The sequence below is a fragment of the Oncorhynchus tshawytscha genome, linkage group LG08 (genome assembly GCF_018296145.1).
Source record: "Oncorhynchus tshawytscha isolate Ot180627B linkage group LG08, Otsh_v2.0, whole genome shotgun sequence".
Taxonomy (NCBI): domain Eukaryota; kingdom Metazoa; phylum Chordata; class Actinopteri; order Salmoniformes; family Salmonidae; genus Oncorhynchus; species Oncorhynchus tshawytscha.
Window position 1 is genome coordinate 52,886,762 of NC_056436.1, and position 24,664 is coordinate 52,911,425.

Sequence of the window (24,664 nt, forward strand, 5' to 3'; positions counted from 1 at the left end):
TGCATTTCAGAGCAAAAACCATTGTGTCGAGGCACAGATCTGGAGAATGGTACCAAAAAATGTCTAGATCTAGATCTGGCCAATATGGCCTTGATCTGGCCTCCCAGCCAAACTGAGCAATAGGGGGAGAAGGGCCTTGGTCAGGGAAGTGACAAGGAACCTGATGGTCACTCTGACAGAGCTACAGAGTTCCTCTGTGTAGATGGGAGCACCTTCCAGAAGGACAACCATCTCTGTAGCACTCTACCAATTAGGCCTTTCTGGTAGAGTGGGCAGACGGATGCCACGCCTCAATAAAAGGCATATGACAGCCCGCTTGAAGTTTGCCAAAAGGCACCTAAAGGACTGAGACCATGAGAAACAAGATTCTCTGATCTGATGAAACCAAGATTGAACTCTGTGGCCTGAATGCCAAGCGTCACGCCTTAAGGAAACCTGGCACCATCCCTACGGTGAAGCATGGTGGTGGCAGCATCATGCTGTGGGTATGTTTTTCAGCGCCAGGGACTGGGAGACTAGTCAGGATTTAGGGAAAGATAAACAGAGCAAAGTACAGAGAGATCCTTGATTATAACCTGCTCCTGAGTGCTCAGGACCTCAGACTAGTGTAAAGGACAATGACCCTAAGCACACAGCCAAGAAAACATAGGAGTGGCTTCGGGACAAGTTTCTGAATGTCCTTGAGTGGCCCAGCCAGAGCCCGTACTTCAACCAGATCTAACATCTCTGGAGAGACCTGAAAATAGCTGTGCAGCGGCACTCTCCATCCAATCTGACAGTTTGAGAGGATCTGTAGAGAAGAATGGGAGAAACTCCCCAAATATATGTGTGTCAAGCTTGTAGCTTCATACCCAAGAAGACTTGGGGCTGTAATTGCTGCCAAAGGTTCTTCAACCAAGTACTGAGTAAAGGGTCTGAAAACGTATGTAAATATGATATTTCAAAAAATGTATGTTTTTGCTTTGTCATTATGGGGTATTGTGCGTAGATTGATGAGAGAAATTCATTATTTAATCTGTTTTATAATAAGGCTGTAACGTAACAAAATGTGGAAAAAGTCAAGGGGCCTGAATACTTTCCGAATGCACTGTATGTATGTATGTATGTATGTATGTATGTATGTATGTATGTATGTATGTATGTATGTATGTATGTATGTATGTATTACCCACACAGGCAAAAGTACTACCCAACCAACTGCTTTTCTACCACCAGATAACCTTCCTTCTCTTAGTCACGATCAAGGTAAGACCAGCAACAATCTGTTTCTGATCTACTCATAGCTAAATATATAAAAATCACAAATCATTTATCACTATTCTGTTTTGATGAGTAAAATGGCATCTTTCCTAGAAATATGTGTATTTTCATGTTCGGCGGTCGATGTCACCGGCGTTCTAGCCATCGCTGATCCACTTTTCATTTTCCATTTGTATTGTCCTTGTCTTACACACCTGGTTTCAATCCCCCAATTCCTTTTTCATTATTTAACCCTCTGTTCCCCCATGTTTGTTTGTGAGTGATTGTTTATTGTATTGCATTCCGTTATTGTGGCCTTGGATTTATTTGACGTGAATTGTGATTATTGCTGAGTAAAGTTGTGTACATTACTCATATCTGCTGTCCTGCTCCTGACTCATCTACACCAGCTACACACAGACGCAATACAGATAAAGTCTTCTTACATTACTGATATATTCAACTGGCACGTCACTGAAGGAAATCCTTATGTAAAATGCTGTATTTGGCAGTACATTATATGCTTGACATATTTCAACAAAAATATACAATTCTTCAACTAATTTCCCCGACTCCTACCAAATATCAGCCATAGCCATGAATTTTTTTCAACATCAGTCCATACATTTCTAATATTTAAGCCCCATTTATGTACTTTAATTAGCTTTTATAACACACAATTACATCAAACACAACTGCATTACTCTAGACTGAGTTGAACCTCAAGCACTACTTATGTCATTGTTTCCTGTGTATGTGTGTTCTTGGAGGCCATGTTGTTGAGCTGTCAGTCCATGCCCAGTACAGTCTGGCCTCCCAAGCCACCCCCATCATCTCCTCCAGGGAGATAAATCACTCCCCAGACTACAGCTTGCACCTTTGTGTCACTTGGAGCTCCCTCACGCAACCTTTAGGAAAAGGCCCAACCCAGTGTCAGCACAGGCACGGCTAGTGCCATAACAGTGTAGGTTAGAAGAGCTGTAAGGGAGGAGTCAGCAGTGTGAAGGCATAGGGGCAGGCCAGGGCTGGAAAGACTGGGGCGACAAAGGCTGTGTGTGTGTTGGGGGGGGGACCTCCCCTGGCAGAAGTGTGGTAGCCGATTAGCGCTTGTGACCCCAAGGCTGATTTCCATCCTCCCTGCCCTGGCTTGCGTGACCTAGTCGGCCCCGTAATATCCTACGCTAATCTGGTCTCACTGTCCTCCCCCTCCCCCTTCTCCCATCCTAATAATGGATCACCTGTAAGCACTTCTTATGTGTTCAGGACTCCGGGACTATTCATATTTTTTCCTTTCTAAGATGAGTTATTTTTGACCTTTCGAAATGAATTCGGGTTTGTTTTCCTTTCCTCTTTCTCCTGACCTTGTGATGTGAGCACTTTGGGTTGATTTGGTGAACCATGCATCATCTTCTCTACGCCCATGTCTTCTTGTGCTGCTTCAGTGTGGCCCATTCCTTTTGTCCTTCCCAGTGCACTTGTGTTTACCACGGACGGAGTGATGGAACGGGGACCAGGTATTTACAATTGTTTCATAAAGGACGGTGTTTTAGATATTTTATTATAGTGTAATCTGGACCCTTTTCCACAGATATACAGCATCACTATCTTTTTAAAATGGTCCATGACTGTATAATAATTATCATAATTCATCATTAGTTTTATCTGGATTATTTGACCTTTTTTGCCATCTGGCAACTATGAGACATGTACATTTTGATTAATTATTATGTCAAGACAGTGGGTCCTTCTCAGGATTTATTTGAATTTTGATCAAATTCATTCATTCATTCTAGCAGATGTGTAGGAGGTTTGCTGTTTGTTTTCCCCTGGAAACTGGATTGTAGGTTTGATTGAATATACATATATACAGTAGTAGAACATGTGATCCAAAGGTCTCTAATAATTCACATAATGCCCATCTTAGACTTATTATGAGATCAATAGAGGAACACTTTTTTTCTCTCAAAACCTATCACACGTTTAGGATGACCGGAATTCAAGAGTTCTGGACATTTTTGGAGTCTTGAAAAACAGCCTGTTTGTAAGTAGATCAAGGAAAAGGATGCTAGAACAACTTTTCTAAAGTTCCACAATTATGTATGAAATAAATTGTGCAGGTAGAAGCACAAAGTATAAGCCTACACGCCATCCAGCTCAGAGGTCTATAATCCCGGACCGTTGTCTGGGCTTTTGTACCAGCCCAGCACTAACACACATGACTCAACCTATTAAGGGCTAGATTATCAGATGAATCAGGCAGTTTAGTAGGCTACTGGGCTGAAACAAAATCCTGCACACCCTGTGGTTCTCAAGGACACAGACTGAACCCCCCTGGGTAGGCCTAAGCTATGTAATGGATCCCTCGATTTGACCAATCCAGAAAAATTATAACTCCATGGAACGGAGAGAGGAAAGATTTGTGATGCAAACTACATGGCCAAAAGTATGTGGACAGCTGCTCGTCGAACATCTCATTCCAAAATCATGGGCATTAATATGGAGTTGGTCCCCGCTTTTGATGCTATGACAGCCTCCATCCGCTCTGTTTAAAGTCACTGAGTTATTCAGTAAGGCCATTCTACTGCCAATGTTTGTCTATGAAGATTGCATGGCTATGTGCTCGATTTCATACACCTGTCAGCAATGTGTGTGGCTGAAATAGCCGAATCCACAAATTTAAAAGGGGTGTCCACATTCTTTTATATGTATAATTTTTGTACTCTATTTATTTCCCCTTTATTTAACCAGGTAGGCCAGTTGAGAACAAGATCTCTTTTTTAACTGCGACCTGGCCAAGATAAAGCAAAGCAGTGCAACAAAAACAACAACACAGAGTTACACATAAACAAACATATTTAAACCAAGTCCATGTTTTCTGTTCCTCTCAGATCGGTGATATGCAATGACCCAGACATGTCCGACATCCCCGTCAACGTCCCCGTGGATACAGTCAAACTGCGGGTGGAGAAGACGGCTGTGCGGCGCATCCCCACCGAGGCCTTCTACTACCTGAACGACCTGCGCTACCTGTGGATCACCTACAATTCTATCTCCTCTGTGGACCCTGCCGCCTTCTACAACCTCAAGGTCCTCCACGAACTGCGTCTGGACGGGAACCTGATTTCCTCCTTCCCCTGGAAGTCCCTGAAGGAGATGCCCAGTCTGAGGACGCTGGATCTTCACAACAACCGCTTGACCATTGTGGCCGTGGAGGCTACCCCATACCTGGTCAACATCACCTATCTGGATATCTCCAGCAACAAGCTGACCACTCTGTCTTCGGACTTCGTGGATATCTGGCCGCCTTTCAATGGAATGCCCGTCTCCTCCAACTTGTCCCAGAAAGTGGTGCTAGGTAAGAGAACTGAGAATAGGGTGTGAGTGGGTGATATGGAGATGAGGGTTTAAGGTTAGGACTTAACACACCCTCACTAGCTACTGGTTGTGCATGCTTTTGCCCATCTCTAGCAAACTTGCTTTTACTGATCAGCTGCTTTTCAGAAAGACTTTGATGAGCTGACTCAGTTGTATTAGAGCAGGGCTGGAGCAAAACCCTGCACTCCCAGTGGCTCTTCAGGAGGTGGGTTAGCCACCCCTACAGCAAAGCAGGTATTCATAGATAACAGAAGATGGGATTTACCTGCATAGGAGTGTGTAGAGTTTTTGGTCGTTACGTAGCCCATAAATGCATTGTGTATACTTAGTGACTGCTAACTTTAACCCAAAGGCATATTTTCAATCTTCACATTGAGGTTCCAATACCTATTTGGGTAACTCTATATTTGGAAAGTCCTACTACAGATGCTCAAAAAACTGTCAACAGACTATCAACATCATGTCCACAACTTTTGGAAGTGGACTTTAAGGTCCAGTACCTACAGGTTACCGGATGCGTGTTCAACAAGGAGAATAGTTTGCGAACCTTCTCTAACGTTAGCAAATGCTTGCGAACGTACAATTAATATATACAGTTTGAGGCAACGAAGCTCAAAAAGGTAGCGGGCGACGAAGAGAAAACAGACTTTGCCGAGATGGATTCAAGTATGTCGATATTATTTACATATGTATTGAAGAACTAAACGTAATAGACATTATATTCATCATGTATGGCTTTTCTACTTTGCGTCTATTGATCTTTCATATTATTTTGTTTAGGTTATCCATCTTTTTTTACCCTCTTGACTTGTTGTAACGTTACAGGCGAGAGAGATGCACAACAAGGTTGTGGGGCTACTGGAGAAAAAGTTAAGCCAACTTGTAGCTATCACAAAACAGTAACAGTATAGTGTGTAATTACTTAGCTAGCTAGCTATCTAGATACCTATCTGTTAATATTTTAGTTGATCAACATATATGGATATTGGTAATGAAATAGCTAGCTAGCTAAAGATGAAGTTAGCCGTTCAACATTATGTGATCTAGCTAACGCTAGCTAGCGAACAGTAAAAGTTAACCTAGCTAGCTAATGGTTTCCCATTACATCTGTGGTTAGGTGTTACAAGATAATTATAGTTATTATTGTTAAGTTATGAAGTGAGGAGACACAGACACCATAGTTAGCTAGTAGGAAACATGAATGACTTTATCTGTCTTCAACACAGTATTTATCAACTCGGTCACCTTGCACCCCCTTACGGAGGGAGATCCCTTTCAAAAAAAGATAGAAGTTTTGAAACCACAGTAAAAGTGGATTAACTGCAGTCGACTGGGGCATTTTGGATGCAGTAATTGTGGAATAAGTTATACTGCACTCCAGCTTCAGTTACACAGCAAAATTACTGCAGTAAAAAAAAAATGTTATTTTGGATACAGTATTTGCACCATACCGCAGTTATAGTGCACTCTAATTGCAATCTTGTTTCGTAAGGACAAATGTAACTAGTCCCACAATTATTATAAACATTCACACAATCCTAAGGTTAACCATTACAAAATTGAATATATCTGATCCTGTACCAGTGGTTAGGGGAGACTTGGACCTCCTCAGGTCTGAACTTGTCCATGCACACAGGTCTCAGACCAGTCTCTATGTCCAACACAGACCACTAATAACAGGAACACATCCCACAATTATTATTGGACAGTGTTAACTATACCATTTATAGATTTGTATTTAGTTAAGTATGGGGGGGCTCAAGTGGAGTGTTACATTTTAAAGCATATACATACGAAAGTATGTGGACACCCCTTAAAATTAGTGTATTGGCTATTTCAGCCAAAAGTGTATAAAATCAAGCACACAGCCTTGCAATCTCCATAGACAAACATTGTCATTAGAATGGCTCATAATGAAGCGCTTAGTGACTTTCAACGTTGCACAATCATTTTTATTGTAATTTAACCTTTATTTAACTAGGCACGTCAGTTAAAAACAAAATATTATTTGCAGTGATGGCATCCGATGCCACCTTTCCAACAAGTCAGTTCATCAAATTTCTGCCCTACTAGAGCTGCCCCAGTCAACTGTAAGTGCTGTTATTGTGAAGTGGAAACGTCTAGGAGCAACAACAGCTCAGCCGCGAAGTGGTAGGCTACATAAGCTCACAGAACGGGACCTCCAAGTGCTGAAGAGCATAGAGCATAAATATTGACTGTACAAAGCGAGGTCCATACATAAATAGTTTGTCTAGATTTCTGTGGGAGAACTTGATTGGCCTGCACAGAGCCCTGACCTCGAATCCCATCGAACACCTTTGGGAGGAATTGGAACTCCGACTGCGAGCCAGGCCTTATCGCCCAAAATAAGTGCCTGACCTCACGAATGCTCTTGTGGCTAAATGGAAGCAAGTCCCTGCAGCAATGTTCCAACATCTAGTGGAAAGTATTCCCAGTAGGAGCAAAGGGGGGACCAACTCCATATTACTGTCCATGATTTTGAAATGAGATGTTTGACAAGCAGGTGTCCACATACTTTTGGTCATGTATTATATATAGCCTATATGAAGGAAGAGAAGCTTTAGGTCTAACCCCAGAGAGATAGAGAGAGATAGAGATATACTGGTAGCATGCTTTGACACCAACATGCATTTATTTATGTCAGATGGCTACTGCGTCTGCTATACAGATATAGATGTACAAAAGGAGGCTAATTTGTAAATTTGCGATCAGAACATTTTGTATAAAGATAAGCATTATATTGTTAGATTATATGAGTATCTGTGGTAGGCCTGAAACAGTGATCGTGAAATTTAAGTAAATATTTTTTATTTAATTTTTTATGAGCAGTGATTGTTAATTGAAGTCGATCATTGTTTCTCAATTTTATAGTAAATTAAACCCATTTAAAAAAAATGTTTTTCAATTTTATAGTCTTGTTATTTATGTATGCAATCTCATAGAAAATGTTTGTCTGTTTTCCCTGTCAGTTCTTATCTTGTTCTCTCTGCAAAATGAAGTTATTTCTGTAAAAGTTATTATATTCCTTTACATTTCTACAGCATGTCAAGCACCTCAACCATTGAAAGTGCTATTTCTTTGAACATGGACCCCAGAGAAAATGTATCAACAACAATTATACATTTTTGTAGAGCAGGTGCATTATGTTGTCCCTCTTCTGGACAAGATCAGGGACTGGCTCTATGTAATATATGCCACAACAAGGTCTTCATCTACAGAACCAGTAAAAGTTTGGACACACCTACCTATTCAAGGTTTTTCTTTATTTTTACTATTTTCCACGTTATAGGGTAATAGTGAAGACATCAAAACTATGAAATAACACATATGTAATCATGTAGTAACCAAAAACGTGTTAAACAAATCAAAATATATTTTAGATTCCTTAAAGTAGCCACCCTTTGCCTTGATGTCAGCTTTGCACACTCTTGGCTTTCTCTCAAACAGCTTCATGAGGTAGTCACCTGTAATGAAATTTAGTTAACAGATGAGCCTTGTTAAAAGTTAATTTGTGGAATTTCTTTGCTTCTTAATGTGTTTGAGCCAATCAGTTGTGTTGTGACAAGGTAGGTGTGGTACACAGAAGATAGCCCTATTTGGTAAAATACCAAGTCCATATTATGGCAAGAACAGCTTAAATAAGCAAAGAGAAATGACAGTCTGTCATTACTTTAAGATATGAAAGTCAGTCAATGCGGAACACTTCAAGAACTTTGAAAGTTTCTTCAAGTGCAGTCGCAATAACCATCTAGAGCTATATTGAAACAGACTCTCATGAAGACCACCACAGGAAAAGAAGACCCAGAGTTACCTATGCTGCAGAGGTTAAGTTCATTAGAGTTACCAGCCTCAGAAATTGCAGCCCATCTCAACATCAACTGTTCAGAGGAGACTGCGTGAATCAGCCCTTCCTGGTCAAATTGCAGCAATGAAACCACTACAAAAGGACACCAATTAGAAGACGAGACTTGCTTGGGCCAAGAAACACGAGCAATGGACATTAGACCTTGTGAAAATCTGTCCTTTGGTCTGATGAGCCCATATTTGAGATTTTTGGTTTCAACCTCTGTGTCTTTGTGAGATGCAAAGTAGATGAACTGATAATTTCTGATTGTGTGGTACCCAGCGTGAAGCATGGAGGAGGAGGTGCGATGGTGTGTGGGTGCTTTACTGGTGACACTGTCAGTGATTTATTTAGAATTCAAGGCACACTTAACCAGCATTGCTACCACAGTATTCTGCAGTGATTAGTGGGACTATCAATTGTTTTTCAACAGGATACTAACCCAACACACTTCCAGACTGTGTAAGGGCTATTTGACCAAGAAGAAGTGTGATGGAGTGCTGCATCAGATGACCTCAACCCAAAAAGATGGTTTTGGATGAGTTGGACCGCAGAGCAGCCAACAAGTGCTCAGCATATGTGGGAACTCCTTCAAAACTGTTGGAAAAGCATTCCAGGTGATGCTGGTTGAGAGAATGCCAAGCATGTGCAAAGTTGTAATTAAGGCAAAGGGTGGCTACAGTACCTTGAAGAATCTAAAAATCTAAAATATATTTTGAATTGTTTAACATTTCTTTTAGTTACTACATGATTCCATGTGTGTTATTGCATAGTTTTGATGTCTTCCTTATTATTCTACAATGTCGGAAATTGTAAAAATAGAGAAAAACGCTTGAATGAGTAGGTGTGTCCATACTTTTGACTGGTACTGTAAGACTGGTACTGCCCTAATGGATGAGGACCATGTTGAATGAGAACCAGTTAAATAAAGGTTAAATAAAAACATTTTAAAATGTTGTGGAGGACTCAAGCATTCGCGATGGTATCTGTGATTTTCTCCAGCAGCAGCATGTTCAGAAGTTGGAACCTACTCCATTTGCACTTTAACAGCGCAAAGGACGTCTCCATTTGGACTCGGGTGAAGCTGTGGATCTGCTTCAATCTCTTGTGTTCGTCCAGTTGACCATTGTCCCTGAATGGCACATTTAGATCCAGGCTTAGGGGATACGCAGTAGCCCAAGAGGTGGTATTGCTCTGGCAGAGGGTGGGCCTTTACCTCGCTGGTTCTATACAAGCATGCGTCATGCACAGAACCAGCGCTGCCCGCATAGCCATGCCGCACACAGCTTGCAGCTGGAAGCTGGGCTGGCCTTTACGATTTATGTAGGCATCCAGTATTTCGGAAGGCCCCCTGATGGGAATGTGAATGGCATCAACATGTATGCACCCAATCACACCAGGGAACCCTCTGATCCTCTGGAACCAAGCCTCCAGAACTAGAAACTGGGTGGGTGTTTGTCACTTTATGCAGGTGGTCATCAGCTGGTTCAGGCCATCTACTATTTGGAGCAGTTACTGGAGCAAAATCCCTTTGCAAAGAGGTCAAAAACACCACAAAAACTCTCACAGAAAAGTCCAACAAGCAATCCTATAGGCTTTCTCATCTGTACGGAACCAGAGGGTTGAGTTCCTCACACAATATCTGAAAAACCAAACAAAATTGGATTCTATCATGTTAGTGTTTTGTCCTTCACCACTGTAACACAGAGGCAATTATTAACGATACAATTATCTATTGTTCATCATAGTCTTACTGTTCACAATGTAGGCTACATTTGAATTATGTACCCTTTGTGGCAAGTGTTGATAGATAAGGGGCCTTATAAATAATATACAGTACTTACTGTATAACGTTGCAACGTCTGCTTCCAGCTCACACTCTCAAATACGTACATCCCCTGAACGAAGCTCACTTTCCAGCCCACTTTCCAGATCACAATCTCAAACACATTGATCGCCTGAACACAGCTCACGCTCCAGATCCTAATCTCCTGAATTCTGATCACCTGTTCACACACCTGTATGTCATTATCACACACTATTTCATTCAGTTCTTTGCACCCCATCATTGTGAGGTATTGTTTGTTTTGTGACACACTTCTATTCAGAGCTGTTTTTCCCTGTCTAGTTAGTTTTTGCCTGTCTCACCAATGACGCCTTTTGTCTCTTCCCTGCCTGTACTTTAGCCTATCGGATTTCCTGTAATCAACCTATTGCCTCATCTCCTGGATGACGTTACCAGCCTTTTCCCTGCCTGTATTGTTGCTTTTTTGGACCTTCTGCCTGCCTCTGGACCCAACTACCTGCCTCCCCCTGCGGTCCCTTACAAATAAACACCTGCTGCGCCCTGCGCTTGAAACCAGCACTCTGTCTCACATCGTGCCCATTACAAACGTGCATAAATAACAATTTTACTGATTATAAAGTAATTGGGTACAGTATTGCATTTTTATAGCCTATTAGTTATCACACCCTGGCCGTCTGGTTGGTTGACTGTACACCTCACCCACCCAGCTGTCTGGACGGTCAACTAACTTGCTGGCTGGTGTGCATTTGCAATTACCTATAGATAGATAGCTAACTAGATGCTGCAATCATTGGGGATTTCCGTGACGCTTAACTTTGTTAAGACTACTTTAATCATAACAAAGAGGCCGTCTAGACATGCAAATTACCTGAAAGGTTTCCAAATCAAATTTTACTAGTCACATACACATGGTTAGCAGCTGTACGAAATGCTTGTGCTTCTAGTTCCGACAATGCACTAATATCTAATATCTAATATCTAGTAATCGAACAAATTCATAACAACTACCTTACACACAGAAATGTAAAAGGATGAATACGAATATGCACATATAAGTATATGGATGAGCGATGGCCGCAGCAGCCTCTCTATGTTAGTGATACACCATCTAAAGTGTAATTAATCATTTCACCATGCTCAAAGGGAAATTCAAAGTCTGCTTTTATTTTTACCCATCTACCAAAAGGTGCCCTTCTTTGAGAGGCATTGGAAAAACTCACTGGTGTTTGTGGTTGAATCGGTGTTTGAAGTTCACTGCTCGACTGAGGGACCTAACAATGTATGTGTGGGGCATAGAGATACTGTAAGGTAGTCATTCAAAAATCATGTTTAACACTATTATTGCACATGGAGTGATTCCATGCAATTTATTATGTGACTTGTTAAGCACATTTGTTACTGTTGAACTTATTTAGACTTGCCATTCCAAAGGGGTTGAATACTTATTGACCTAAAATATTGCAAATCAAATCAAATCAAATGTACTGTATGATATGTCAACGTCGTAATGTACGATATGTCAACGTTATTAAAGTGGCATTATTTAGAGTGCATTGTATAAAGTGACTAGTGATCCATTTATTAAAGTGGCCAGTGATTGGGTCTCAATGTAGGCAGCAGCCTCTGAGTTAATGATTGCTGTATAGCAGTGTGATGGCCTTGAGATAGAAGCTGTTTTTCAGTCTCTCGGTCCCAGCTTTGATGTACCTGTACTGACCTCGCTGTCTTGATGATAGCGGGGTGAACAAGCGGTGGCTCGGGTGGTTGTTGTCCTTGATGATCTTTGTGGCCTTCCTGTGACATCAGTGCTGTAGGTGTCCTGGAGGACAGATAGTTTGATGTGTTGTGCAGACCCCACTACCCTCTGGACAGCCTTGCAGTTGAGGGCGGTGCAGTTACCGTACCAGGTGTTGATACAGCCCGACTGTGTCTCGATTGTGCATCTGTAAAAGTTAGTGAGTGTTTTCAGGTGACAAGCCACATTTCTTCAGCCTCCTGAGGTTGAAGAGGTCGCTATTGTGCCTTCTTCACCACGCTGTCTGTGTGGGTGGACCATTTCAGTTTGTCCGTATATGTTGAGGAACTTAAAACGTCCCACCTTCTCCGTTACTGCCCCATCGATGTGGATGGGGGGTGCTCCCTCTGCTGTTTCCTGAAGTCCACGATCATCTGACACCACACTCAGGGGGCCCTCACCTCCTCCATGTAGACCGTCTCGTTGTTGTTGGTAATCAACACTACAGTGGTAGGCTTATCTCCAAACTTGATGATTGAGTTGGAACCGTGCATGGCCACACAGTCATGGGTGAACAAGGAGTACAGGAGAGGGCTGAGAACACACCCTTGTGGGGCGCCAGTGTTGATGATCAGCAGGGTGGAGATGTTGTTTCCTACCTTCACTACCTGGGGTTGGCCCGTCAGAAAGTCCAGGACCCAGTTGCACAGGGCGGGGTCAAGACCCAGGGTCACCCCCAGGTGGTGAAGGTAGGAAACAACATCTCCACCCTGCTGATCCTCAACACTGGGTCACAATAAGGGCGCGTGGTAGCAAGATGTCGATGTCTGCGACGGGGCTTGTTTTCTTTTTTGTAATCTGTGATTGACTGCAGACCCTGCCACATACATCTCGTGTTTGAGCCGTAGAATTGCGACTCTATTTTGTCTCTATACTGACTCTTTGCTTGTTTGATTTGCCTTGCGGAGGGGATAGCTGCACTGTTTGTATTCGGTCATGGTTCCAGTCTCCTTGCCTTGATTAAAAGCGATGGTTAGCGCTTTCAGTCTTGCATGAATGCTGCCTTCAATCCACGGTTTCTGGTTAGGAAAGATTTTAATTGTCACGGTGGATTCGACATCTCTGATGCACTTGCTAATAAACTCGCTCTCCCACAAGCGTCTACATCAATGTTGTTGTCTGAGGCTATCCGGAACATATCCAAGCCCACATGATCGAAGCCATCTTGAAGCGTGGAATCCGATTGGTCAGACCAGCTTTGGATAGACCTGAGCACAGTCAGATATGCCGAAGGCAGGGCGGGGAGGGCTTTGTATGTATCGCGGAAGTTAGAGTAGCAATGATCCAGAATGCGACTCTGACAACATATCCCAAGTGAGCCATGTTTCCGTGAAACAGAGAATGTTACAATCTCTGATGTCTCTCTGGAAGGCAACTCATGCCCTAATTTCGTCCACCTTATCATCTAGAGATGAGTAATGACATTGGCGAGTAATATGTTCTGGAAGCGGTGGATGGTGTGCTCACCTTCTGTGTCTGACCAGTAGGCCACTCCGTCTGCCTCTTCTGCGGCGACCGTGTTGTTTTGGGCCAGCCTCTGGGATAAGATCCCATGTCCAGGGTGAAGGTTCGAATGAAGGATCTGCTTTAGGAAAGACGTATTCCTGGTCGTAATGTTGTTAATTTGACATCACCTTTATATCCAATAGTTCTTCCTGGCTGTATTTAATAACACTTGAGATTATCTGGCTCACAATGTAAGAAATAATACATTAAAAAAACAACTGCATACTTTCCTAAGGACCTGAAGCGAGGCGACCATCTCTGTCGGCTCATCCGAAAATGAGACCGAAAGGCGAAGTCGTTGTAGCGAGAGATGACTTTCTCCATAACCATATACATTTCATGAATAGAATGGGCGTCCCCATTTAAGTCCATGATGGCATAATGGGGGGACTGGCGGCTATTGAGATTGTCCCCATAGGAGCACAGCAAGAAGCAAAAGCAAGACGCAAAAGCAGGAAGTGTACCCATCAACATGTGCTGTGATTTGTTGATTCAGCTCAACTGACATTACAACAATTCAATTTCATTGCATGAGCCACATCAGTTAACATAATTTGAATAAACATTCTATGTTACCATGGAAAATATTGTATCATGAGTTTACCAGTTATTAAATGTCCAGTGTTAGAGGTTCCAAGCCCATTCTATTCATTCTATTTCTCTATGCACATGAACCTTGACTCACTTTTCAGTGTTGATACACCCACTAAAATCCACCATCCATTATGGCGGAAGCCATAGCTAAAGCCAACATTTTGCATGGTCGGTCCATTATGTATAAGCAAGAATAGCTCAAACTAACAGAATGCAATGTTTGTGCAATTTTTTTTTTTTTTTTTACAAATTATGTTTTTAACAAACACAGTTCACAGCAAATGTTTGCTAATGCATTGCTTGTTGAATGCGCCTCTTGATCCACCTCATAAGAAGTGGGGAGTTAAAGTTATCATGCATTGATAGTCCCTTTCTGACCCCTGGCTTTGACGAATCTAATTAGCTATTTTTCCATGCTTTGATTTGCACAAACATGCCATGTATTTTGGGCTTGACACTAAATCTCACAGATTGTGAAGGTGTCTGAAGGTGTAAGCAGGCCCTCAGAAGTACTCAACTTTTAATTGACATGTCTAATGCTGAATGGAAAGCTGATGCACCAACTGATTTATCCACTGATGTATCCATCTTTAAGAGCATTCGGATACAATAAAACATAAAAAAATTAAATAAATGGGGACTTGGTTAGGGACTTACAGTTACAATGGGACGTTTATTTAAAAAAAACTTAATTTATGAATTATTGATAATTAACCAATAAGGCTCGAGTGGGTGTGGTATATATGGCCTATAAACTGTACCATGGCTAAGGACTGTTCTTATGCACGACGCAACGTGGAGTGCCTGGATACAGCCCTTAGCCGTGGTATATTGGCAATATACCAAAAATACCTGAAATGCCTTATTGCTATAGTAAACTGGTTACCAACGTTATTAGAGCAGTAAAAATACATGTTTTTTCATACCCGTGCTATATGGTCTTATATACCACAGCTGTCAGCCAATCAGCATTCAGGGCTCGAACCACCCAGTTTATAATATTCAATAATCAATGGGTATACAGTATATCATTCATTTAAAAGCCAAAAATGTAACAACTACAGATTGCACCTTTAAAAGAAAAACAGGTAGTGCACTGTTGTATGTTGGGAAAAAAGCCAACACCAGATTTAGAGTTTGCTGTTGTGTTGGCCGCTGTTAAATACATCTAATCTGGTTAATTTTACTACAGTGGGCTAAATCAGGGTTTCTTGGTAGTCTTCAACACATCTACTTTGAAACATGAGTATACACCTCACACACATGGTTATGGGCTTAAAAAAAGTAACACCAGTATCATGTTAGATATAGAGTTGAAATGTATTCAATTTTGAGTTTGCATCACAATATTACACTTTAAGTATATATAATGCATTCGGAAAGTATTCAGACACCTTGACTTTTTTCACATTTTGTTACGTTACAGCCGTATTCTAAAATTGATTAAATTGTTTTTCCCCCTCATCAATCTACACACAATACCCCATAATGACAAAGCAAAAACAGGTTTTTAGAAGTTTTGTTTGCAATTGTATTCAAATACACCATACCCCTGTCTGCGCATTATGCCCTGAATATATTCTACCATGCCCAGAAATCTGCTCCTTTTATTCTCTGTTCCCAACGCTCTAGGCGACCAGTTTTGATAGCCTTTAGCCGCACCCTCATTCTACTCATCCTCTGTTCCGCGGTGATGTGGAGGTAAACCCAGGCCCTGAGAGTCCCCAGGCACCCTCATTTGTTGACTTCTGTGATCGAAAAAGCCTTGGTTTCATGCATGTCAACATCAGAAGCCTCCTCCCTAAGTTTGTTTTACTCACTGCTTTAGCACACTCTGCTAACCCTGATGTCCTTGCCGTGTCTGAATCCTGGCTCAGGAAGGCCACCAAAAATTCTGAGTTTTCCATACCCAACTATAACATTTTCCGTCAAGATAGAACTGCCAAAGGGGGAGGAGTTGCAGTCTACTGCAGAGATAGCCTGCAAAGTAATGTCATACTTTCCAGGTCCATACCCAAACAGTTCGAACTACTAATTTTGAAAATTACTCTCTCCAGAAATAAGTTCCTCACTGTTGCCGCCTGCTACCGACCCCCCTCAGCTCCCAGCTGTGCCCTGGACACCATTTGTGAATTGATCGCCCCCCATCTAGCTTCAGAGTTTGTTCTGTTAGGTGACCTAAACTGGAATATGCTCCCTACAATCTAAGCTAGATGCCCTCAATCTCACACAAATCATCAAGGAACCCACCAGGTACAACCCTAAATCTGTAAACAAGGGCACCCTCATAGACGTCATCCTGACCAACTGGCCCTCCAAATACACCTCTGCTGTCTTCAACCAGGATCTCAGCGATCACTGCCTCATTGCCTGCATCCGCTACGGAGCCGCAGTCAAACGACCACCCCTCATCACTGTCAAACGCTCCCTAAAACACTTCTGTGAGCAGGCCTTTCTAATCGACCTGGCCCGGGTATCCTGGAAGGACATTGACCTCATCCCGTCAGTTGAGGATGCCTGGTCATTCTTTAAAAGTAACTTCCTCACCATTTTAGATAAGCATGCTCCATTCAAAAAATGCAGAACTAAGAACAGATATAGCCCTTGGTTCACTCCAGACCTGACTGCCCTCGACCAGCACAAAAACATCCTGTGGCGGACTGCAATAGCATCGAATAGTCCCCGCGATATGCAACTGTTCAGGGAAGTCAGGAACTAATACACGCAGTCAGTCAGGAAGGCTAAGGCCAGCTTCTTCAGGCAGAAGTTTGCATCCTGTAGCTCCAACTCCAAAAAGTTCTGGGACAATGTGAAGTCCATGGAGAACAAGAGCACCTCCTCCCAGCTGCCCACTGCACTGAGGCTAGGTAACATGGTCTCCACCAATAAATCCATAATTGTCGAAAACTTCAACAAGCATTTCTCAACGGCTGGCCATGCCTTCCGCCTGGCTACTCCAACCTCGGCCAATAGCTCCGCCCCCCCCCCGCAGCTACTCGCCCAAGCCTCTCCAGGTTCTCCTTTACCCAAATCCAGATAGCAGATGTTCTGAAAGAGCTGCAAAACCTGGACCCATACAAATCAGCTGGGTTTGACAATCTGGACCCTCTATTTCTGAAACTATCCGCCGCCATTGTCGCAACCCCTATTACCAGCCTGTTCAACCTCTCTTTCATATCGTCTGAGATCCGCAAGGATTGGAAAGCTGCCGCAGTCATCCCCCTCTTCAAAGGGGGAGACACACTGGACCCAAACTGTTACAGACCTATATCCATCCTGCCCTGCCTATCTAAGGTCTTCGAAAGCCAAGTCAACAAACAGGTCACTGACCATCTCGAATCCCACCGTACCTTCTCTGCTGTGCAATCTGGTTTCCGAGCCGGTCACGGGTGCACCTCAGTCACGCTCAAGGTACTAAACTATATCATAACCGCCATCGATAAAAGACAGTACTGTGCAGCCGTCTTCATCGACCTTGCCATATTCTTATCGGCAGACTCAGTAGCCTCGGTTTTTCGGATGACTGCCTTGCCTGGTTCACCAATTACTTTGCAGACAGAGTTCAGTGTGTCAAATCGGAGGGCATGCTGTCCGGTCCTCTGGCAGTCTCTATGGGAGTGCCACAGGGTTCATCCTCGGGCCGACTCTTTTCTCTGTATATATCAATGATGTTGCTCTTGCTGCGGGCGATTCCCTGATCCACCTCTACGCAGATGACACCATTCTATATACTTCCGGCCCGTCCTTGGACACTGTGCTATCTAACCTCCAAACGAGCTTCAATGCCATACAACACTCCTTCCGTGGCCTACAACTGCTCTTAAACGCTAGTAAAACCAAATGCATGCTTTTCAACCGTTCGGTGCCTGCACCCGCACGCCTGACCAGCATCACCACCCTGGATGGTTCCGACCTTGAATATGTGGACATCTATAAGTACCTAGGTGTCTGGCTAGACTGTAAACTCTCCTTCCAGACTCATATCAAACATCTCCAATCGAAAATCAAATCAAGAGTTGGCTTTCTATTCTGAAACAAAGCCTCCTTCACTGACGCTGCCAAACTTACCCTGGTAAAAGTGACTATCCTACCGATCCTCGACTTCGGCGATGTCATCTACAAAATTGCTTCCAACACTCTACTCAGCAAACTGGATGCAGTTTATCACAGTGCCATCCGTTTTGTCACTAAAGCACCTTATACCACCCACCACTGTGACTTGTATGCTCTAGTCGGCTGGCCCTCGCTACATATTCGTCGCCAGACCCACTGGCTCCAGGTCATCTACAAGTCCATGCTAGGTAAAGCTCCGCCTTATCTCAGTTCACTGGTCACGATGGCAACACCCATTCGTAGCACGCGCTCCAGCAGGTGTATCTCACTGATCATCCCTAAAGCCAACACCTCATTTGGCTGCCTTTCGTTCCAGTTCTCTGCTGCCTGTGACTGGAACGAATTGCAAAAATCGCTGAAGTTGGAGACTTTTATCTCCCTCACCAACTTCAAACATCTGCTATCTGAGCAGCTAACCGATCGCTGCAGCTGTACATAGTCTATCGGTAAATAGCCCACCCATTTTTACCTACCTCATCCCCATACTGTTTTTATTTATTTATTTTTCTGCTCTTTTGCACACCAATATCTCTACCTGTACATGACCATCTGATCATTTATCACTCCAGTATTAATCTGCAAAATTGTAATTATTCGCCTACCTCCTCATGCCTTTTGCACACAATGTATATAGACTCCCCTTTTTTTTCCTACTGTGTTATTGACTTGTTAATTGTTTACTCCATGTGTAACTCTGTGTTGTCTGTTCACACTGCTATGCTTTATCTTGGTCAGGTCGCAGTTGCAAATGAGAACTTGTTCTCAACTAGCCTACCTGGTTAAATAAAGGTGAAATAAAAAATAAATAAAAAATTCAATCAATTTTAGAATAAGGCTGTAACGTAATAAAATGTGGAAAAAGTCAAGGGGTCTGAATACTTTCCAAATGCACTGTACATCTGTGTGTGTGTGTGTGTGTGTGTGTGTGTGAACGGTTATGTGTGCATGTGAGAGAGAGACGGAGAGAGCGAGAGATAGAGTTTGTGTATGTGTTTTTATGTGTGCAAAAAAAATATTCTGGGGTGAATTGAAACTGACAACAAAAAAAAGAAATAACATATAATTGCATGTCATTTCGATTTTTTGTTAATTTCATTATACACAAAAATGTAAAGTTAGACTCAATGATATGACGTAGATGGAGGAAGTAAACTGCAGAGTGGGTACATTTCTGCCACAACTGAGAGCGCTGAAGCATGAGGCTCAACTTCTCCGCTGTTCTGGTGCCCTGGCTACTACACTGTACACAACGTGAAGCAAACCTGTGCACATGCGCAGATACTTTGTGTGACTATGTGAGTCTACCTTTAATAACAAATCCAAGTTAATATGGCGCTCAAAATGTAAGTATCTTGATGCGGGTAACCAAAGAGATAGAACATCGAGTGATTTATTTACTCCATTTTAATAATATTTCTATAAACTTAATAATTTTAAGTTCTTGCAACAATGTGCCACGGGGCTCTGTTTTTAGAGGATTGTGGGTAATTAAAAATGTTTAGACTTGATGATAATTTGACAATGTTTTATGCATTTTTGAAGAAAGAAAATTATATTTCTACTTTAGTATTAAGCAGCCTGCTGTGCTATGAGGTGTAATGGATCAGGATGAACAGATATCAAAACTGTCAGGAAAATTGACGTTCAACGATGAGACCACCGATTTCTACAATCACCACTCTTCATGAAAGAGGCAAACACAGCACGCTGCAACACTTTGGTTCAACCTCCAATGTTTTTCATATTTTTTTTTATTTAGCTAGGTATTAAGAACACATTCTTATTTACAATGACTGCCTACCCCGGCCAAACCTTAACCCGGATGATGCTGGGCCAATTGTGCTCCGCCCTATGGGACTCCTAATCATGCCCTTTTGTGATACAGCCAGATCCAAATAGGTCCTGTAGTGACGCCTCTAGCACTCAGATGCAGTGCCTTAGACCGCTGCACCCCTCGGGAGCCCATTACTGCTGGTGGATTGAGCACTGTGCTCAACAATGCCTGACAAAGTGGGTTAAAATGGCAAATGATCAAATACATTAAACAATGTTAAAGTTGTGTTTGTGAAACACTAACGTTTTGGGTTTACTACTCAATAATATTGCGTGTAATTGTGTTGCCTTGAAGGGACAGTGCAATCAAAAATGTGATATCCCTGTAGTTTATAATGGTATTTCCACACTGTGTGGTTGAAATAACACTGAAATTGTGAAAATGATGATAGTGTACAAGAATTTTATCATGTTCTGGTCGAATGGAGTTATTGGCCCACAACATGAAATCACAATCTGATCAGATTTCTGACCAATGATCAGTCGTCTTTCATTTGCAAATGCATCGTCCTACTTTAAAGGGTAAGCGGTTTGGTAAATCTGATCATTGCAGAAAGATGGCTCAGTTGTGACACTATATGCATACCTAGAATCAGAATACTGAATTACAATTCTAGCTGTCCAAAAAAGTAACTATGTATAGTTTTTGTTCTATAACTTGTGTGGAAATATTTATGGACATGGAAATCATAGCATATTATGCAGTGAATGATTTTGTTGAACTTAGATATGTATAAGATGTACAGAGATGAGTACATATCATGTTAGAGGTATACTTCAACTAAAGTACAAAATGTGTATAATTTGTGTATGAGCTAGGATAAACTACAATTTACGTTAATAGCCACATTAACATTAGCATTGATCACAGCATTGTTTGCATGTTCTTAATCTCGGATCCACTGCCATGTTTCCAACCTTTTCACAAACACAAATGTAAGTTGAATTGAACATAACAGTCGCAAACATTTCCACTTTTGTCCTCTGCAGGTCTTCAGGACAACCCGTGGGTCTGTGACTGCAGGATCTCTAAGCTGATCGAGCTTTCCAAAATGTCTGACACGTCAGTGGTACTAATGGACCAGTTCCTGTCTTGCAGCGGGCCTGAAAACCTGGCTGGTGTTATGTTCCAAAGGGTGGAACTGGACCAATGTCTCAAGCCATCCGTCATGATGTCAGCCACCAAGATCACAGCCTCGGTGGGCAGCAATGTGCTCCTGCGGTGTGATGCCACGGGTTACCCCACGCCTACCCTCATCTGGACTACTTCAGATGGCTCACGTGTCAACAACACAGGTATCAAAAGTGACACATTTTATTATAAGAAAATGCATACAGTGTGTTATTCAACATGTTTATAAAAATTGTTTTAAATGAACACATTTCTTTGTTAAGATGTACTTATGTTCTACAGTTGTGATTCAATAAAATAATATTTGTGCTTCAATAAGATAAAGTCTACATCTTGGCAATGTTGAAGTGTTTGCATTTTCATGATCTACCTATAGTTGTCCAGGAGTCTCCAGGAGAGGGTGTCCGATGGTCCATCATCAGCCTGAATGGGGTCTCGTACAAAGACAACGGGGAGTACAGCTGCAAGGCTAAGAACTTTGCCGGCAACGCAGAGGCTGCCATCACCCTGTCTGTGGCAGGTTATGTCACTACAAACATGCCTCCAGAGAGGCCAGACATAGAGGATGCAGGGAATAGCCCATCCACAACGTCCTCTGCTCCTGAAACTGGCTTCTCAAACTCCCCTAGTGCCCCGTCTACCACCACCGCCCCACCTACCACCATGCATCCAGCCATCTTGCCACCCATCCTCACCAAGAAGAAACCCACGCCCAGCAACGTGCAGCAGATAGCACCATCCAAACCATCCGAGACCCCGCAAGGCAGCGACAGGAAGCTAGCGGCAGATCAGAGTGAAAAGAAAGATGCTTCCAAGTCTGTCCAAGATCTCGAGATCGTGGAGGAAACGCCGGATAGCGCGGTTCTACTCTGGACGACCGAAGGTTTGCCGAGCAATGCACCTCTCACCGTTGTTTACTCCACTTATGATGAGGAGGACAACTCCAAAAGGACAATGGATACCGATGCCGGGAGTGGCAAAGTTCTACTCGAAGGCTTGACTTCTGGAATGAGGTACCAGGTTTGTCTGGTTTCCAAGGGAAGTGCCGCGGGAAAAGACCCCTGTATCAACTTCTTTACTCTGGACCTTGTTGAGGACAATGCTGCGAACAAGCTGCTGATGGTCATCAGCAGCTTTGCCTGCGCCGTGGCTTTACCTGTCATTGGTTTGCTGGTCTACAAGATCCTCTCACTCTATTGCAGGAGCAATGTGCCTTTTTCAGACGAGGAGCTATCTAAAGACACATATGTGAAGTTTGAGACAATATCAATGAAGCAGAGGACCTTCAACGCTAATCCCGCTGAATTGTGGACCTACAGGCAGACCAGGGAGTCCCAAGAGAGGATGCTCCTCTGCTCCAGGTCGAGCATTGACTCACAAATGACATACAAGAGTGACAGTTCCAGATCAGAATTTTTGTGCTAGCGTTAGATTAAGACTCTACATGACTCGAAAGTTAATACTAAATCTGGATAATTTTTTGAGGAAAACTACAAGGTTTTGCGTGTTCAAAACGTTTATGACAATAATTGCCAGATGAATCACTGTTTGTTACAGCCTTAATTTCTTTGTAATAAAAAAAAAACTTTGAAATACAGTTATCTCCAAAAGTATTGGGACAGTGACAAATGTTTTGACAAATTCAAGTTAGATTTGAAATGATACAATGACTATGAGGTTTAGTGCAGACTGTCAGCTTTAATTTGAGGGTGAACTGTTCAGAAATTACAGCACTTTTTGTACATAGTCCCTCCAAAAGTATTTGGACAAATTCACTTATATGTGTATTTAAGTAGTCAAATGTGTATTATATGGTCCCATATTCCTAGCACACTATAATTATATGTTGGATGCATTTGCTGTTTGTTATGGTTGTATTTCAGATTATTTTGTGCCCAATAGATATGAATGGTAAATAATGTATTGTGTCATTTTGGAATCACTTCAATTGTAAATAAGAATAGAGTATGTTTGTAAACACTTCTACATTAATGTGGATGCTACCATGGTTATAGATAGTCCTGAAAGAGTTGTGAATAATGATGAGTGAGAAAGTTACAGACCGGCAAGACATGCTAACCTCTGACCATTGCAATAACATGGGAGGTTAGCATTTTTTGGCGGGTTTGAAATTTATGCCTCCATAACTTTCTCACTCATCATTATTCACTATTCATTAAGGATTATCCGTAATCATGGATGCAAGTGTTTAGAAACATCTCCTATTCATATTTACAATTAAAGTGACTCCAAAATGATGCAATACCTTACTAAGCATTCATTATTATTGGGAACAAAATAATCTGAAACACAACCAAAATAAAAAACAGCAAATGCATCCAACAAATGAGTAGAATCACAGGCTTGATGTAGTCATTGCACACTATGAATATTGGACCAAATATTAAATTTTTACTATTTGAATAGTGGCATCGATAATGGCACAGGAGGGAGGCTGATGTTTTACAGACTCCTAACCAACTGTGGAATTTATTTATTTATTTATTTTTAAATTGTCTGTCATTTATTTTGTACATAATGTTAATGTTACCGTCTCTTGTGACCGAAAAGTGCTTCTGGATATCAGAACAGCGATTACTCACCTCAAACTGGATGAAGACTTTTCTTTAATGAGTTTGACCGCGAAGGATATACTGCTTCTCGGAGACCAGGCCCAAATCCTCATCATTCGCATGAATAAAATAAGGAAATAAATGGGGCAGAGATCGGGGTGCCTTGTGAGAATTCATCGACAAGCGGGTCACCTGCCTCTACCATCCGTTCTATTGGCCAACGTGCAATCAGACATTAAAAACTGGAATATCTTATGTTTCACCAAGTCGTGGCTGAACTGCGACACGGATAATATACAGTTGGCTGAGTTTTCTGTGCATTGGCAGGACAGAACAGCTACATCTGTCAAGACGAGGTGTGGGGGATTTGTCTACTTGTCAATAATGTCTAATATTAAGGAAGTCTCGAGGTATTGCTCGCCTGAGGTAGAGTACCTCAGTGGTTGGTCAGACTGTTTTGCTATCACAGACTGGAATATGTTCTGGGATTCATCCAATGGCATTGAGGAGTACACCACCTCAGTCACCAGGTGCATCAATAAGTGCATCAACAACAGCGTCCCCACGGTGACCATAGGTACATACCTCAACCAGAAGTCATGGATTACAGGCAACATCTGCATTGAGCTAAGGCTAGAGCTTCAAGGAGCAGGACACTAATCCGGAACCTTATAACAAATCCCGCTATGCCTTCAGACGAACCATCAAACAGGCAAAGCGTCAATACAGGACTAAGATTGAATCCTACTCCACCGGCTCTGATGCTTGTCGGATTTTGCTGGGCTTGCAAACTATTACAGACTGCAAAGGGAAACCCAGCCGCGAGCTTCCC

At 42.3% G+C, this 24,664-nt stretch overlaps 1 protein-coding gene across 1 annotated transcript; it reads left to right on the forward strand.

Annotated features, from left to right (window-relative positions):
* The first annotated feature begins 2,482 nt into the window (after positions 1 to 2,482).
* LOC112257099 (leucine-rich repeat, immunoglobulin-like domain and transmembrane domain-containing protein 3) lies at positions 2,483 to 23,108 on the forward strand. Its single transcript, XM_024430668.2, has 4 exons — positions 2,483 to 2,753; positions 4,128 to 4,594; positions 21,118 to 21,423; positions 21,636 to 23,108. The coding sequence occupies exons 1-4, from the start codon at positions 2,638 to 2,640 to the stop codon at positions 22,682 to 22,684; spliced, it is 1,938 nt and encodes a 645-aa protein (XP_024286436.1). The 5' UTR covers positions 2,483 to 2,637; the 3' UTR covers positions 22,685 to 23,108.
* The last annotated feature ends 1,556 nt before the right edge of the window (positions 23,109 to 24,664 follow it).